The following is an 18400-nucleotide window of genomic DNA, read 5'->3' on the forward strand; positions in this document are numbered from 1 at the left end:
AAAAGAGTTAGAATGGATAGCTGTGTAGTTTGCTTTTAAACCTGATCATGTGATCTCTTAGTCACATGAATAGATGCTTGTTGACTTGCTCCCTAGACAGACATTTGAGGTTTGAGTCTCGTCCTGTATCCGAAGGAAAACTGTTATTAAGGAATGCCCCTGTCTGGTGTAGATGCACTAGCTGGCCATTTTCTCCTAATTAATTTTAAAGGGTGTTTGATAGAATAGAGCTTCTTGGCAGCTCTCTGATCTTAATAGCTTTTGAGAAAATGCATTGATTGGCCCTTTTGTTTTCAAAAGACTGCTGTAATTTTCAGTCATTATCTACAAGGAAATCAGTGTAATTTATTAAACCAGCATCATGGATTAAGAATTAAAGACCTGATTCTTTTAACACTTAAACTGGTGTTATATTGATGTTACCCATGAGGAGCTTTAGTAAGACAAAGAGTAAGTGGAAGATGTTCATCATGAACTTTTAAAAAGCAAGTTTCTAGATCTCTTTCATAAGATCAGAACTGATTGTTTTTGTTGCTTGTACCAAGAATAAACTGTATTTCTTGGAGTTTGGGTATGAAAACAGTCCAAAAACCATCATATTAAAAAAAAAAAACTTATAAGAACGAGCTTATGTCTGAGAAACAACACTTAGCTAGCACTCTGTATACAGTGCTTGAGTTGCAAATTCTGTAGGAAAAACAGCTTGCATTTAATTAGAAGAGAAAATTATTCTGTGTAGTCTCCCTACTTTTCAGAAAATAAAAATTTGAGTAGTGTCTCTGGCTTCTTGTTCTTTTTGCAAGCAAGCTCAATTAGATGCATTTCAATGGTACTGCTTAAGTAAATTTAGTTTGTCTTACAAACAGATCTTAGAAACTTTACAGAATTGAAATTTGATGGCTAAGCTGTGAAAGCAAGGAATAAATTGCTTTCTGAGATTCCACTGTGACTTCACAAAATTGTAAGACAATAACTGTTTTATCAGGGTCATCTCATCTTTGTTTGTTTATTTTAATTCCATGAAGTTTTGTTTTAAAGAGCCAGCATGAAGTAAATGATTCACATAAATGTAACATTTTAATGCAGTTTGACTGCTATTATATTAAAAAGTTAATAAAAAAAAAAGAGCTGGTGGACTAATTGGTGGACAAAATGACTGGTTCGTCCTCGTTACAAAGTCTGTTGATCGGCTGCTTGCTACAATAGATTTCTGTTGATTATATCACAGTGAGTTTTCAGGTCTCCGCTGTAAGTTGATAGCGCTCCAGTCCTGTTTTATTTATGGCTGTTGTTTTTATTTTTTATCCAGTGCCTTATTGATCTCTGGGAATTACGTTAGAGTGATTTTGTGGGATGGAATTAAGCAGACTGACTAACTCAAAAAAGACTTTTGACCAGTTTTAGCCAAGGATGGTGGGATAAACCCAGTCATCAGGGTTTTGGACACTGTACAGTCTTTTAAACCATCCACTTGTAAGCGGCTGGTTGCTTTCTTCCATTCTGACTGTTTTAAAGAAGTTTTCTGCCTTTTTTTCATTTTTATTTTTTTTGTTTCATTTTTGGCTCAGTCTTCAGAGTGTGCAATGGAAGGGCTGGAGAATGAAACACAATGAATTTTACTAGACATTCCTCATTCTGCTTAGCCTTCAACAAAAACAAAGCATTTGGTCAAAGCCTCAGCTAGTAAATTGTCTGCCACCCTAAGAATCGTGTCTTTTATAGAAAGGCTGGTTAAAGCTGGACAAGCTTTTTGCTAGTATCATGGCAGTGGTTACTACAAAGAATAGAGGCCTGTTCTGCCGTTCTGAGCTACAGCTGGTGTCAGCTGTGGTACTGAATAGTACAGCAAGATAAAGGGAACAAAAGGGCACATTTTTTCTGCTAATAATAGGCTTGGAACTGCCATAAACTCTTTACATAAATTATAGAACAGTACCCATTCTCTTTCTTAAATTTTTCTTTATCTTCCTTGTGGTTGAAGACCTGGCTAAATAACTTCCGAAGGCTTTGCAGTGATTCTTGTGTGTGCTTTTTGCTGTGGTAAGCAGAGTCAGCAAGGGCAGTAAAACAAATGTTTCAGGACACTGATCTAGACTCAGTGCCTCACAAAATGGGGTCTCATATAGACTAAAAGGATAAGCATAAAGATTTTTTTTCATCAATTAATTCCCTGGGATGCTGACAGCTGCTCTCTTATTATTGCATGTGACTGGCACATTCAGAAATACTGTCTCAGGACTTCCTCCCTGGGAAAACTCTTCTACACCTCAGAGGGGGAAACAGCAGAGGAATGGAACAAGATGGCAGCACCTCCTGTTTAACTGTATTCAGAATACTGGGGTGGGTGGTGTTTACTGAGAGATCATGTGTTCATTATAGTGTTGGTGGTAATGAGGGTGGGGTGAAGTCAGTAAAGTGTTTAGTAGGTCAGAATACTCTGCAGAGGACACTTACTCTGAATGCTCAACTGCTGAGGTTGGACTGGACCTTTCCAAAATTATAAAAACATTTCTCAGGTAACCTAAGAGTTGATTTCTTTCTGAAAACACTGCTGGGTCATGGGTCATTGCTGTTATTGATGTTTCCTTTCTGAGTTTATGGATTATAACTGACAGAATTGCAGTTTCGAGGAATAATTGAACAAATTCTGTGTATTGTGCATAGCCAAGCTTTTATTCTCTTGCCAAAATCAACTGTTATTTGAATGTGAGACAGAAATAAGACAATAAGGCTAGAATTAAAGGGCTGCTCCCTTTAGGTTGCAGAGCATGGCTGGCATAGCTTATAGAGAAAGGCACAAATCCTAACAAGGCTCTAAAGCTTGTGTTTACTTTGGAGCTGCTCTTGAAGATAGCAGATGTCACAGTTTATGTCTTATAAAGTACAGACTATTCAAATCACAATGTAAGTGGATTATTTACTCATTTTTTATCAATAAAGACCTGGTAGAGGAGTACTGTAGTCCAAGGAGTGGAGTCATATGCTCATGAGTTTTGTAGAATTAGGATTAAAATGTGAAAATTTGTTTCCAAAGTGAAATGTAAATTGATTCAGAATATGGTATTCTCTTTCCATACTTACTTTTGCAAATATTGTCATCAGGGCTTTTTCTACAATAAGTTTCGTTTTAGTGTATTTAGTGTATTTAAATGTAAAATGTGAAGCCTATATTAAGTCTGTTTATAGAAATAAATGCACTCTGTAACTGCTGATACTATTTGGTTTTGCAGGTCGTCTTCTGAATTTTGTGTCCGAAGGTACCCTCTTACTTTCTCAACAAATCATGGACATCATTGGCTTTCTGAAGTCTCAATTCATTTGCCACCTTCTGATCTGCTACATATTTATAGTGTCAGGACTGATCATTAACTTCATTCAACTCTTCACACTTATTCTTTGGCCAATCAACAAGCAACTGTTCAGGAGGATCAACTGCAGGCTGTCTTACTGCATTTCAAGCCGTAAGATTTCATTTTGTTTTTTAAAGTATTTCATGTTTTGTCTTTGGTAGAAAAGTACTGGTTTTCAAAGTAAGGTCGTGACTGCTTCCTACAGCACCTGCGTTTGTGTGAAGAGATGTATGCTTTGTTGAAATGTCTTCTTGTGTTGAAATGTTTTGCCCTTTTATACTGGAATACTTGCTGGACTCAGGATGTTGAAGAAAGAATGCCTCTCATTTGGCTATCCATCAAGTTCCATTAAGCCAAATGAAAAATATTGACCAAATAATGCATCTCATCAAGTTCGGCTATTATCTGTGGGCTTACAGTGTTAACAAGTCAGTTCCAATAATGCTTTCAATCTTTTTATCATCCATGATTTTGTTTATGATCTTGATTTAAGTATTTCACGTGCAAATACTGTTCAGGACTGGGAAATAACAGTAAAAAAAGGGAAAATCTTCAATTTCATATGCTTCTTTCTTAAGCTAGTTATGAACTGTTGTTTCTTTGAATAGCCATTTCAGACCTTAAGCTGCATCTGTCTGTATTCAGTATATGCATGTAGTTATAATGTATAATACAGCAGGTAGCCTGTAACCATTTCAAAGAAGCAGGGGTTGCAATTATTTTGATTTTCTGGGGGAGTTGGGAGCATGAGCTCAGGATATTTATTAGTTGTAGAAAGACCAGACCTTTGAAACTGTTGAGAGATGTGAAAAGTCACTGTCACTTGACTGAACAGGTAATTCCAGTGGAATGAATGAGAGCTGTACCCATTGGTTTGTTCTCTGTTAGTAGGAGTTTGGTAGAATCTCCACCTGACAACGGTGAATTATCGGAGCGTGTGTAATTTTCTTGATATAATCAGTCTACTTATATATTTGCTTTTAAAGAGCTATGACTGCAGCTTCAGCACAGTTTTATTGCACTGCCACTCCCTGACTTTCTCATAGTTGCTCTAGATTTACAGCAGAGAGAACTCTTCACAGAAACTGTTAAAAAATGCTAATGTTCAGTATCTGGGAGCATGCTTTTAAATGTGTCCACCTTCCAGAGAGATTTCCTTGGGCCTTTCTGAAACTCAGAAGTACTTTCTAAAAAGGAGACTATTGCAAGATGCATGCCTTTTGATACTCCCTAGAGATTATTCAAGTGTGATGTCACTGTCAATGCCGAGTGAGTTATGGATGGTTTCATACTGGGGAAAACAGCCCTCCAACACAGTGTTAAAGAAATGCAGCAAAAATGGTTTCTTTCAGGTCACCTGTTCTGCTACTAAGAAGCTGAAAAGGGAAAGCATTGTTAGTATTCATAATAAGCTCCTTGAAGTAGAAATCTGTCACATGCCTCAACTGGGGGACCAGTAGGGATTATTTATCTTTCATCGGTGACTCTGATGAGCAACTATTCAAAGCATTTTTTTAAGACATACTTTTTAACTTAAATTTCAAAGCTGCCATCAGCGTGTATAGCCCCAAATAAATTGGGGATGCTGTTTTATTATTTCTGTAGTGTAGAAAAAATGTTCTTTCTGAAAAAAGTCATTTTTGCTGTCTGTGTGTGTCCCTGAAGAGAGTATGCAAGTACTATGCATTTGTTTGTGCAGTGACATTGAATATGACCAAGTTTCTACTTTTGCCTGGCAGCATAGTATATGTTTGAAGCCGTGGAATTTAGAAGATACTGTACATCTGTATACAAGTGTATATTATTATTTTTTCATGCAATGCTTTCTGGCCCGTTTTTCCTTTTGGCTGCTTAGTGCAGAGATATCAGCTATGCTAGTCTTCAGACTGAATCCTTCAGTTTGGCTCAATCTAGTCTCATCTAGGGGATGGACAGTGTGTAAGAGGGAGTAATACTGCATGGTTATCCTTGGTGGGGCAAGTGGCTTTGTACTCAGGATGGCTGATCTAGTCTTTAGTGCTGACGCCACTGGAATAGATTATGTTGTGAATTTTTTATCCAGTCATGCTCAGAAGAAACTATGTCTAGGTTAAAGTAATTTATTTTAGCTTTACAAGCTAAATGCTAGCTTTACAAGCTAGCATTTGATATGAGTCACTTATCACATCTACCTGAGTGATATTTGAAAAGGGGGAAATGTGGTTAAAAAGAATTTCAAAGAACTAAAGACCAATTAATCAAAATGGGTGTGGTTTTTGTAGTAGTATGTGTGTACAATAATGCCTTTTGGGGGCCATTGATGTGGTGACTAATAAATTAGTCAGGTCTGTATGGGTCTGATGAAAGTCATGGAAACAGCCTACAGCTGGAGAGAATGAGGCTTAGCATTGGAGAATATAAAGAGGCACGTGCTTTGCGGTGGTGACAAGGATCATTTTGCTTTGAGAGGCTGATACAGCCTGAGTCACCAAGTCAACCGAAGAGTGAAGTAGAGCGAGCATGGTTTAATTTAAGAATGAAATGAAAGTAGCAGCTGTCTTTAGATCCTGCAAGTTCAATTGGTTTCCATTTGATGTCAACGGTAGAGATAAATGGTTCCATAAATTGGAGGAGAACATTTCGTCTTTGACACTGTGCTCTTTGGGGAAGTTGGTTTTTTTTGTATTTCAAGTCGTGCTGTTTTCTTATACCCCTTTTCCTCCTATCTCCTTTTTAATATAAGAACATAATATTCTCACTTCTCGTGCAATGTCTGCTGTCATACTGCATATGGGAAGCTAACGTTATTGTGATTAACAGCTTGTCCTCACTTGAGTAGTACAGCTTGAGTCAAGGGTGCTTCTCTGTTCACATGAATCAAGCCAGACTAGCTCCAGTCAAAGTATTCACAGAATCATGGAATCATTAAGGTTGGGAAAGACCCTTATGATTGAGTCCAGCCATCGGCCCAGCGCTGTCAAGTCCACCACTAAACCATATCCCTAAGAGCCACATCTACACATCTTTTAAATGCCTTCAGGTATGATGAGTCAAATCTTGGGCAGCCTGTTCAAGTGCTTGACAACTCTTTCCATGAAGAAATTTTCCTTAATATCCATCATAAACCTTTCGAGATGCAATTTGAGTCCATTTCTTCTCGTCCTGTCACTTGGGAAAAGAGACCAACGCCCGCATTGCTACAACCTCCTTTCAGGCAACTGTAATGAGTGATAAGGTCTCCCTTGAGCATCCTTTTTTTATCAGCTGCTCCTCATAAGACTTGTATTCCAGACCATTCACCAACTTCTTACCATAAAATGGCTGTATGGAGTAACTGTGGTAGTTGAGCACATGTAGCTGTGGGAGCTACTGCTTCTCTACTGTGAGTTTTGGCAACAGCACTGCAGCTTCTCTTCGTAACTACGTAACTTCAGCCAGCAGGCTAAAACCATGGACTTCAAACTTTTCATCAATGCAAGTTAAAGAAGAGGTGGAAACTTGGCTTCCAGTTTGAATTTACAGTGAAAAAGATTAACTAGAGCAACAACTTGCTTTTAATGGAACAGAGCACGTATAATGGCACACACCAAGTTACCTTCCGTAATTGGTGTTGAGAAGTTGTTGCCTTTCTTGAAACCACTTGTGAGTCAGAGTGAGTGTAGCTTCTTTATTGACCTGCTTAATTATGTATTAGCGTTGGGGAGAACTTTTATTGAGAGTGTTGCAAATGAAAAAATGCTGGTTCTGATAAACTGTCAGCTTTTTATGAAATTTGAATTGAGTAACTGTTCTTTAGTTGCAGATTGGAAGCCTTGTTCAGTTCAAGTGTCCTGCTCCCCAAAGGTATCTTATCCATTCCCCATATTGCAGTTTGGGTTGCTTTTATATCTCCGAGATATTTTTCATGTTTTACTATAAATAAACCCTTCCTGTTTGATGCTGTTATCCCATTTGACAAATATCTACAAAGTAACAGTTAGTTTTAGTCCTGTTTCCTCTGTGTGTCTTGACCTTTACTGAAGAGTGTTAGTTGCACACTCTGGACATTCTTGAAAAGAACAGACTTTGGGTTGTGTTAGTCTTAAAATGAGCCTTGAAAAGACTAGTAAGGGTTAGGCACCCTCGGTTGTGTTTTAAGTTTAAAGAAACAAAACAAAGAAGCCCCAAAAGAAACAATCAGCAAAAGAAACCACGCACACACACAGGAACCCAACAACACCCCTTCCTCCCCCCAACACAAAACCAAAACACCAAAGCCTTTGGGCTTATAACTTTCAGAAAATATTTTCTGGCTCCAAATATATATTCCTAGATTGCTTCAACTGCCTGTTAATCCAATCCCCTTTTGTAAAATGACAACCCTGATCAACTCTCCCTAGCACTGAACTCAATTGAATGCACCCTACTAAGGAAATTGAACATTGCAAGCCTCAATAAGGTGATAGCAATAAAAATTTTAAAAGTAAGTGTGCTTGGAAGATGGCATAAGAACAAAGGTTGAGCAAGCAATCAATCTTGGGGTTTATTTTTAAATAATTTAGGGATATATTGTTCTCAGTTTATTTTTCTAAAAGACTGAGAGCCAAGATGTATGCCAAGGAAGGAAGTACTTAGTGTGGAATACATACAGTTCTCATGGATGCTCTTTTTTCCCGGATTGGAAGAGGTGGGAATACATCTTCTTTCTTCCCCTTATGTGATAGAAAACTACCACAAAGGGTACACACAGCTATTTTGCACTAGCTTGTGAAGTTGACCAAACACATAGAGGGAACAGGTTGTCTTGGGGTTCATGCCATATGTGCTGCGTAGCTTGTTGGACAGTGGGAAAATAGTTTGTCCTTTCTAAATCAGTTTGTGCTTGGTTGAGCAATACACACTGGGCTCCTGCAGGCTGTTTGGTACATAATTCTGCTGTGTGCCAGGGCTACTAGAATGGGACATACACATACAGGATAAATGGCTTCTTTAGAGGTGCTGGGTGGAAGGTATTTACCCGTAAGTGGAACAGTGGTTGTTAACTTGTCCTCTTGCTGCTACTGTACTGGGGGAAAATGAGTTTCTCCTTGTGCTGAGATGCCCCTTGTGCTCCCAGGGTGAGTGGCAGACCGGCCTCCCGCTGACTCACCGCATGAGGTGAACTTTGCATAAACAAAAGACCTGGCAGCAGTGACACAGTTGTGTGGACAGGTGCAGAAGAGCTTTAAAAGCAATTGACTTAGCTTCTAATCTGCCTTCATAAATAAATTATAGTAGTACTAATAGCTATTCTTGTGCTATGAAAGGGGTGTTATTACACCTCTGGGTAAAGTTACACTATGTAGGCTGCAGTTTTTCAGTTCTACAGAGGGAAAGACCCTTCTTTGCATGGAAAGAAGCACCCTGATTCCTCTTCATTGACTGCAGCAAAAACAAGATGGAAACTGATTCTTCTTATGACTGAGCTACCTAAAAAAACACAAAACTGGAGGAAATTGAGAACTGCTTCAAGTTGGCTTGGCTGTTATAACACAGTAAAGCGAATTCCTTCCATCTACAACTATAGGCTTTGCAGTGAGGACTGAACATCTGAATAAGGCTCTGTGGTAGTATCAGGGTCACGTTAATGCTCAAGAATTTGTTTCCCTGCATGCAACCTGCTGCCCACTTGGAGTTTAGAGAAGCCCTTGGCTCATTTTACTTGTTCATATGAAGGTGGTGCTGGGGCAGGGAGGAGAATTCTTGCCTCTGATACAGTTGAGCAGGTGGGAAGGGACGAGAGCAAGAAGGCCCCAGAGAGGTTGGGTTTTCTTCATCCTCCACTTCCCTCTATTGTCCTCTTATGCTGCAGGAGAAACAGTCTGCTGTTGTCAAAGTATGCCAGTGCCCTTAATACAATCCTATAGTATTTTATTTATAAAGCAAACAGTTATGCTTGTCAACGTATATATAGCAAAGAGCTTTCATAGGGCACTTGTGGCTGCTTGCTTAGCCTGTTTGCATCATTGTTTTGAGTAATCTCTGTAAAATGTATTTTTCTGAAGAGCTACTTGTCCATATAAGCCTTTGTTATCTTGGTTCCACATAGCATATCCATACAAAGCCACTGGTAAAGATTATGAAAAGTTTACAACTAATGGGGGAAAACTGGAGGCCAGATTTGATAGTCATGCAAAGTGAAAATGTTGATTTGAATTTTTGGAAAGCTAGACCATCGCCTTAGCTTTCTTGTTTTCTCTCAAACTAAGCCATGGCAACGACTGTAGAAATTGAGTATACTAAAGAAAAGCCCATGTTAGTTTCAATCTAGATAAATTCTAGAAAAAAATAAACTCCAGTAGAAATTATCTACTTTAAAGTGTCCTCTACTCTAATTCATTGATGCCTTCCTCCAGCCTGCTTTCTAATACTGTTTTATACGTGTTATGTACTTATGACATTCCCAAATCTTTGTTCACGAAGCCTAGCCACGATGACTTGTGACAGTGCTGCTGGTTATCTGTACAGTTCTCTAGTCAGACCAAACCTTGACTTTCTGTAATTTGTAAAGACAGAAGGAGCCAATTAATGGACCAGGTTCTCCATTATTTTAATGGTAGAGTAAAATTATGTGTTTGTGTGTGTGTGCGTGTGTGTGTTTGCTGCACTCATCACAGCTTGAACTCCCTTTTTTCTAGATTGTGCTTGTGGAGTAGAATTACATTAATTGCTATGAACAAGTCCTATGCAGTGCGTAACATATGCCTCTGTATTTTCCCTACTACCATTAACTTGCTGTATCAACTAATAACATTTCAATTCTTCTCATTTTATGCCACTTGCAAGTGCCGTTATTCAGTTTTCTTAGTGGTTCCAGTATTGACAGTGAACTTGAATGGATCAACCAAGATGACATGCTGATTGCAAGCACACTGGTCTATTTGAATGACATCTGTACATGACCTTTAGCAGAGTTCCTAATTCAACCTAAAAGGGATATGGTCTTCATTCAGGAGAAAGGGACTAATTTCTGTGAAAATGGATGTGAAAAAAACTTTTGATACTGATGCTTTCTATGCAAGACCAGTGAAGAGCTAGAGAGGCACTTAGTCTGATTATTTGAACACATAATGCCTTTTGTGCTCATAAAGGTGGAGGGATATACACAAGCAAAATAGCTGACATAACTCTTCAGGTTCCAAATGTTTTTATTTTATCTACAGTTTAAAATTGAGACCATAGTACATTTTCCTTTTGGTATAACACTAAATTTTCAACATTTTTTTATAATGCTAAAAGTTCAGAAAACTTCTGCTTGGATTAAAACTTACTATAGAGTTCCTTTCCCTTGCATCTTCACAGGCTCTTAATTAATTCATGCTTAAAATTCAAGGTTTCCTGAAAGATGATTTAAATTTCCATAGTTGTATGGCTACAGCTTGTACCTTCCTGTAGGTGCATGCAGTTTGCAGGTGGGAATTAGAAAGGCTGGAATGGCAGATCCGTGAGTCTTTGAGATACTGACTTTATTCTGATAAGAAGTGATAGATTTCTTCATGTGGAAAGCAAATGATGGTTGATAAATAGATCATTATGCAAGTGCAGGTGAGCAGAAGGGCAGTGTTCCAGGAGCAGCCCAAGCTGTGTGGGTTACAGTGTTGGACTTAGTGACTTAATGGGAAAGACCTGTTCTGTGCTGTTGCTTGATGTATGTGCCATGTAAATAACTCCTTTGAAAGTCCTTTTTCTGTCCTGGAAATATAGGAATGGGAATTGGACCTCTTTTAAGAGCAGTGATATGCTAGGTTATTCCTGTGTTGTGTTGGAGTGCTGTAGTAATCTTCAGGACTGTTTTTCAAAAGTGATTCCTGTGAACAATATGAGAAGTTGAGTACTTTGTCCCAACTGGTGTGGGAATGATAATGCTGTCTTTGATCTTCATATAAAGAGTAAGAGTCAGGATGCTGGAATATCTCCTTTATTTCCAGTTCATGTCATTGATTTCTTGCTGTGGAAAAGTCCCGTAATCATGATTGCATTTTTAAGCAGGGAAGACCAAAAAAGGAGCAGGAAGATTGTTTGCTCTCATATATGAGCAGTGCCTGTTGCAGGTGGGTACTTTTGTAGGATGTCTTTTCTTGACATATGAAAAGTAAATGTTAGTAGAAGAAACCTGTGAGACCAACTTATCTGTCTGGAAGGGCAGTTTTGCTAATTTCTGGTATTTCGTTTGGAAGGTCATTCCTGCTGCTCTGTTTACTGCCTCATTATGCCTTCAACAAGGAGCCGTGTGCTGACCTTTGAGGGCAGTCCAGGTGGACAGAGGAGTAGGAGGAAATGCTTGTTTGTTATCTGCACTAACTGGTCCCATACGAGGAACTGCTGGTTTGTTGAAACATGGGAGTATTGCCAAATTCCTTGGGGAAGAAGCATAAGAGGAGCCTTCAAATGCGAGACAAATCTCTCTGACACGTGGCTGTTAAATAATTAATTTTCCCAAAGGGTTTGAAAAGAACGTTTCAAAACACTGACTACTGTAGATCTGTGTTTGTGTTAAACCCATTGTACTAGTGAGGCTGGCTTTGTTCCACACACTGTAACTTGGAGAGAAGCAGCTGTGTTGTAGACAGATTATGTCAGGATAAAAGACAGAAAAAAGCTGTGAAATTAAATGTTTGAAGTGTACAGCTGTTTTGTTTTTTTCTGAAGGGAGGGTTGCTTTTAACTTGCAGCATGGAGATAGTTTAAAAGGAATAGTGGCTAAAGAAATGAACAAAACTTGTTTCTGAGTTTCTTCACCCTCTAGCTCAGGACTGCACTAGAGAAGGCATCATCAATTGAAATATCTTGTTTCAGGAATACATATGCTGACTTAAAATTTCTTCTTCTCCTGAGGAAAAATCATGTTTTACATTTTGTAGGTGTTATGTTAGAAAGGGAGAATCTATTTGATTAAACTTGAATGATCAGTGTGTGTTTAGAGAGGGAAGACAATACGGGAATAGGAGCCAGAGCGAACCTGGAAAGCGAGGTGGTGTGCCAGTACACATGCAGTGATTGGAAGGCTCATACCCAGATCAGCTGCTGGCTCAAATAGCAGAGACATGCCTTAATGTATATTTTAACCACAAGGTTTTGGTTCCTCTATCATAGCCTCTGTGAGAAAAGCCCATTCTGGCTTTCAGTGTACCTTGAAGGTTTCTGCACTTAAGATCATACATTAAATCTGATTCTGATCTTGGTTCCCAAAGCAATTTCAGCTTGGCTGTTTTACATCCTAGCTTGGCCATATTAAACTGCCTGTAGTTTATTTGTCTTGTGTTTTTCACCTGAAAACACTGATGACACTCCATCAAAAAGGATGAATCACCTTTTCATCAATAGTTTTTTGTTGTCTTAATTCTGTAAGAAAATTAAATGAACCATGTTCATGGAGCTGAGGCACAGCAAGCAGCATAAAGTTGTGTAATATCAACCTTCAAAATTACAGCCATAGAGTTTTAATAAAGCAATGTATTTTTCACTTACTACACTAGCCACTTTATGTACATGTACATGCAGGTTTTAATTCTATGACTAAGCAAGCATTGAGGCTGAATTGCAAATAGATTGACAAGAAGATCAAAGCAAAGATAAACCTTTAGCTTTGTAACAGGCATGATGATTCTAGTCATTATTTTGTGTAACTCAGCATGGTGTAACAGTGACTACACTGGAGATTATTTTTATTCCAGTAGAGGATCTGGCGTAAATGTTAGTGTATGTTTGAGGGAAACAAAAAAAAAGTGAGGGAAAAAAATCTGTGTGCCATCAATCTTCAGTTTGGTTTTTAAATCTGTGATTTTTATCTTGAAGTTATGTTGACAAATTAGTAAGTGTTGGGAGGAGGTGGTTGTTACCTCTTTAAAGTGGAAGCTTTCTTTGGATACTTTAGTGTTCGAAATGGCACATTTATGAAGTGTTCCTCTTAGCATATCATTCCTTGCCAGTCGCTCTGTGTAGTGCATAACTGCCTTTGAGCAGTTGTCAGTGAGCTTCACTTTCAGCAACTGGTGTGTGCCCAGTGCTCTATAAAAGAACACTGCCTTGTGTGCTTGTCTGGAGACTGTTTCTGTACACTGCATACCCTGCCTGAGCTCTCTGCATCTAAAAGGTGAGCAGTGGGCTCTGTGGCCAGTGTAGGGCTCCTTCTGTCCCTGCCCATCTAGGGATGGTAGATGAAACCGTCCTTCCTGTCCACATTCCTTGTTGTGTGGGCTTTTTTAGTAAATGGCCAGCTCTGATTTGAAGAAAAAAAAAGAGAAGTGTATTTTAAAAGAGTGTTTGAATCTTGGTTTAGATTTATTTTTTCTTTGCAGTTTCTTAGTTAAGAGCAGAGAGACGCTTCCTCTTCAGTTTTGGGGCTGGACCCTCAGTAGAAGAAGCTCTACTGTTTCTCTTCAAGAGTATGTACCTCTTGCACAAAGGTCATAAATCAAAGTTCCTTGCTGAACTTGCATTACTATGTCAAGTAATATCTGATATGCTGCAACACTTGGAAGACTGTGCATTGAGTTCTCCCCTGTGGAAGCTTCCATGCAAGCTTTGTCCCACAGAGCCAGGCTGTTGGAAGAGCCTTTGCATGCCATCTGGCTGAAGTGTTGTCTCACAAGCTTCTCAGTCACACCCTTGGCAGGCAGAAAGAAATTGTAAGGAAAGATGCTCACAGCAACCTAGGTTGTGAGTGATTTCTGTCCTTCAGCTGACATTTTCTTCCACTGCTGTTGGGTTATGTGGCAGTTCCACTTGGAGAAGAATTTGAACGGTTAAAAAGTACACCACTTTCAAGTAAAAAGCCCCTAATGAGACAGGACTGGAGTACCTCAAGCTCTTCGTGTCCCTTCTGGGTTCTACTGTGGTGCAAGCAGTTGCAAAGACAATGAAGCAGCAATATTGATAACAGAGGAGGTTATTGTCTAAGCCTTCAAATACGATCAGTAAATTCAAATACTAAGAAGTGTTTATTTACACTGGCATTCTGCTTTCCAGCTTTTTAGGCAAGATTTTAGAGAAGTTCTAAGTGCCTGCAAAGAACCTCAAAAACCTCTGGCACAGTGCCAGCAGGCAACCTAACAACTGTGCAGTCTGCCTTTGATGGGTTTGATATAGCGACCAGAACTGACGCTGTTACTGTGCTTCTCTTAATTCTGAGTGGCTGAAGTCCTGTGAGAAGTCCAGTTGGCCATCAAGAAGAGTTGTTTTTAAAAAGCTTTAGGTCTTCCTTAGGCAAAGAACAAGCATGAGCCTGCATGAGTTAAAAGGAGAGTATTTCAATCCATTGTAAATCAGAAGTGTGTATGGCCTAGAGGGTGAAAAGAGGATAATTTTGCCTCCATTGTTTCGCAAGCTGATAAATACTGCATCCAAGTCAGTGGGTCACATGGATCTTGTTTTGAGAAAGTTGAGGCAATAAAGGTGGAAAAGATAATTCAGAAAGGAATTTTCTAGCTAAGGTCAAGGAAATCACTGACTCTTGTGATAGGCTGTCTTTTTTGTTCTGTGATTTCTCTACAGTTTTCATCAGTTTGTCATGGAATAAAGTTCTGGTACCTGGTATACTTAATGTAATATTGTAACCCCTGCTTAAATCTTGAAAAATTTCCCGATATTTTTCTTGTGATTCTGTTGTGCTAGAAATACTGTCATAAAGTTGACAGAAATATCAACAGTGTGTATGCTTCTGATCTTGTGATGCCTGTCTACTCCTGACATCTGCATGCCTTGTTTGTATGATGGATCTTTATTTTGTTGCTGCTATGACAAGTCAGATTGTGCCTTTTAAAAGAAGCAATAACTATTTCTCCTGTACCTACTTGAAATGGTGTGTCTGCCTGCTACCCTTCGTAATTTGCAAAGCATTGAATAGGAAAGTGTCTTGGGTTATTAGAGAAGCACAGCCTACCTTTTGTAGCTGCCAGAGGTCTTTTTGGAAACTTGAATCAACGAGTGTAAACTTGGAGCCAGTTGATGATGCAAGGTTTCCGTGTACCATGTAAGCTAAACCTCTGTTTCATAGGAAAGTTATTCAACACAAATAGTTCTAAGAATACCACACAGTTGTAGCAGACATGAAAAAGGAAGAAGCTGGTTACCTCTTTGCACAGAGTTTCTGCAGTGTGTTTTTTGTGGATATCCTTTCAGTCTGAGCAGTGAGAGGTTGGGCAAGTGAGTGCCTTTACATTCTCACCAGCTGGAGCACACAAGCTGCAGGCTGTCTGAGCAGGTTGCAATGTTCCACCAGTGGATTAATTTTCTAAAAGCTTTGAGGAAATAGGAATGTAAGCACAACCAAACTAAATGTGAATCGAGAGGCACTGATGTCCTTAGGTGTGGTGTAATATCGTTGTACGTAATATTGTTGGATATGTCTGTCTTAACAGAATGTGCACTTTCTGATGTGTATTCAATTCTTTGATAAGAAAAAGTGGGAATTTTTGTAAATTTATATATTTGGATAACATTATCTTGAGGGGTTACAGACTGAACCCAGTAGAAAAATCACAGCTTGATACTTGATAGGTATATCTGAACTGTAGTAGTTTATTTTTAATTCATGAAAGCCATTTGTTTGATTTGTAGTTTCTGACCTTATTGTCTCTCTAAAGAACATTTTGTGAAAGTCACTGATAGGGATTAAGAAGCTAAAATAAGCACTGGGACATAGTTCTTGTCTCCCAAGACCTCATGTGATGAGATGCTGTAAGATTACAGGCAGAGACAGGGAATTAAGAGAATGCAAGTGAAAAATGAGTAATGGTTTTGTTCTGAACAGTGTTCTCAGTGATAAAGGTTCCATGGTTATTCACCATTAACTCTGATGATATAATACAGGTACTCAGTCAGCTTTTTGTTTCCATTATTGAAATTCGGATAGAGTATCTTGTGCATAAGAAGACTAAGTAGAAGCTATCTGCCGTGGCTTAAGTCTAAAAATAGTTTGTAGTATATAATTTCTAGTAATATGTAGATGTTTCTTTTGAGTGCACTAGTTATCTGAAATCAAAAGTAAGTATTACTGGAAAAGTACAGAAATGTTAGAAGCCATTATCCTCAGTTTTCTTGTTCTGCTGTTCTGCAGAGATTAGTTTCTTCTTTTTTATTTATTTACACCTCTGTGAAATGTAACTCTTGTTAACTAGAGGCTTTATTTAAAAACACTGCAGATTTTGTTAGGATTTAAATTACCTTTTTTCGGTTTCATAATTAAATACACTTTTCTAACAGTTTGTGCTGGAGATTGCTTTCTCTAGCAACTGTTAGTTTTAGCAACTGTTAGTTTTTTTATCTTTAGTCATTCTTCTCAAAGATAAATTCGCATCTCTTCTTGTCAGTAGCTGAAAATACGGGTTAAAGATATCGATGGCATGGGTTTAGAGCAGCAAAAATAACGGGATTTTCTCTCTTGTTCTGAAATGCTTTCTTTCTAAAGCCCAAATTCTTGATTTTTGGTTTGCAGCTAAGGAGGATAAACTTGCTATATATAGAAATTAAGGCTATTGAAAAACTACATGCTAGAAGGAGAGAAATTATGTGAAAATAGGGCTTCTTCCTAAATATGTGGATTAAACATGATTCACTTGAGTCAGATAACTTTCCTAATGTTAAGATGATCTAATTAGTACATATAAGTAATGCACATGGCGAAAGAACCCCAGTCACACCTGTGCACGTACTGTAGTCCTAAGAAAGTATGAGTCCTGAGCGTGAACAATGTTGATTGTCCTATAATTACAGAAACATTAATGACATCTTATATCAAAGAGACCAATTGTCATTGAATAAATACAACTTAAGACTGACATCTATTGACTTAGTTTATATTTGCTTCTTTGGATACTCAATTTTTCAGATCCTGGCCCCCTGGAAGGTGATTTTTCAACTGAGAACTCCTTTGGGAAGGGTTTCTGGCTGGTGCTGCCCTGCTTAAAGAGAAGCCTTTGCTTATTACTGTCTTCCTCCTTGTCCAGTGAATGCTCATAGTAGTGTTTCTCAGTTTGCAGTGTGTTTCTCAAGCAGTGATGGAAGAGAGGAGAGAGATCTGTTTGGAAAATCTCACTTTTTTTCTAATTAGAGGAAATAGGACTAGAAAGGAGCTCCTATATCATTGAAGTAAATTCATAGTGTTTCTAGCAGCGGAATAATGTGCTCTTTTTAAGATGAATCTTAATTTATAAAACTGTTAAATATTTTTAATCTGTGAAAGTGATTAGAAAAAGCTTCAGAATATCAGATACCTGTGTTTTCAGTCACTTTAGACACGAATGTTCTTGTGTTAGTAGTATTAAGCTTAAATTGTTCTTTTTCCGTACCGTTAACTTTCCGTATCCATAAGCCATATTCACAAGGAGAAACCCAACCCTCTTCCAGCATTTGCTTGATAGCTTGAGTGAGCCAGACTTTTCTACTTTCAGGTCATCCCGATAGCCCTGTTCTGCCTCTGCTTTGTTTCAGTGTTTCCTTCCTGAGCGTGAATGTCGGGTACTGATGTGCTGGCCCAGAGATTCTCTCAGTGGTGCAAAGCGCCATCCCTTGTCTCCAGGAACAAGTATCCTTATGCCATCTTTTTCCTTCTTAGAGCTGCGTAATATGAATGGAGCAGAAACTTTCAGTGGGAAGCGAATATTCCCAGATATCTCTCTGATCTGTCATTTCCGAATTATGAGGCTCTATTTTTATTAGTTCTGTAAGATATGCGATGATCTGTCCTATCAAAATTAATTCCATTTCTGTTACCCTACCTCTCAAGGTCATTTGATTTTTAACTTTGTTCTGACTTTGTATCATCCACAAAGTTTATTAATAGCAATTTCTTTTATTGTACTATGTGAATGGCTTGGTATTGTCTGGGTGTATTAGATTTGAAGTCTCTTTTTTTCCCTGCCCTTCTGGTATCAGCAAATTCCTTGAAAAGAAACTGTAGAAATTCAAATACCTGATGGCACGTACGTGTTCATACATTTGGTGTTTTATAAGAGCAGATTTGTAACCACTACATAATTATTGGATTTGATTTTTTTTGAGTATCAATTTAAGATGGCCCTTGCTTGTGCTTAATATAGGTCACCCTGTCCTCA

General features: G+C 38.4%; 1 protein-coding gene across 2 annotated transcripts in view; it reads left to right on the forward strand.

Moving 5' to 3' along the window:
* AGPAT4 (1-acylglycerol-3-phosphate O-acyltransferase 4) overlaps positions 1-18400 on the forward strand; it is a 74857-nt gene that overhangs the window by 11470 nt on the left and 44987 nt on the right. Inside the window, exon 2 of one of the 2 annotated variants that reach the window (XM_064648989.1) lies at positions 3231-3461. In XM_064648989.1, coding sequence (XP_064505059.1) covers positions 3284-3461 — 178 coding nt within the window. In that variant the 5' untranslated portion in view covers positions 3231-3283. Of the gene's footprint in view, positions 1-3230; positions 3462-6142; positions 6982-18400 lie in introns of those variants that run through there. The other variant, XM_064648991.1, reaches the window with a different exon arrangement.

Source organism: Pseudopipra pipra, chromosome 3, assembly GCF_036250125.1.
Source record: "Pseudopipra pipra isolate bDixPip1 chromosome 3, bDixPip1.hap1, whole genome shotgun sequence".
Taxonomy (NCBI): domain Eukaryota; kingdom Metazoa; phylum Chordata; class Aves; order Passeriformes; family Pipridae; genus Pseudopipra; species Pseudopipra pipra.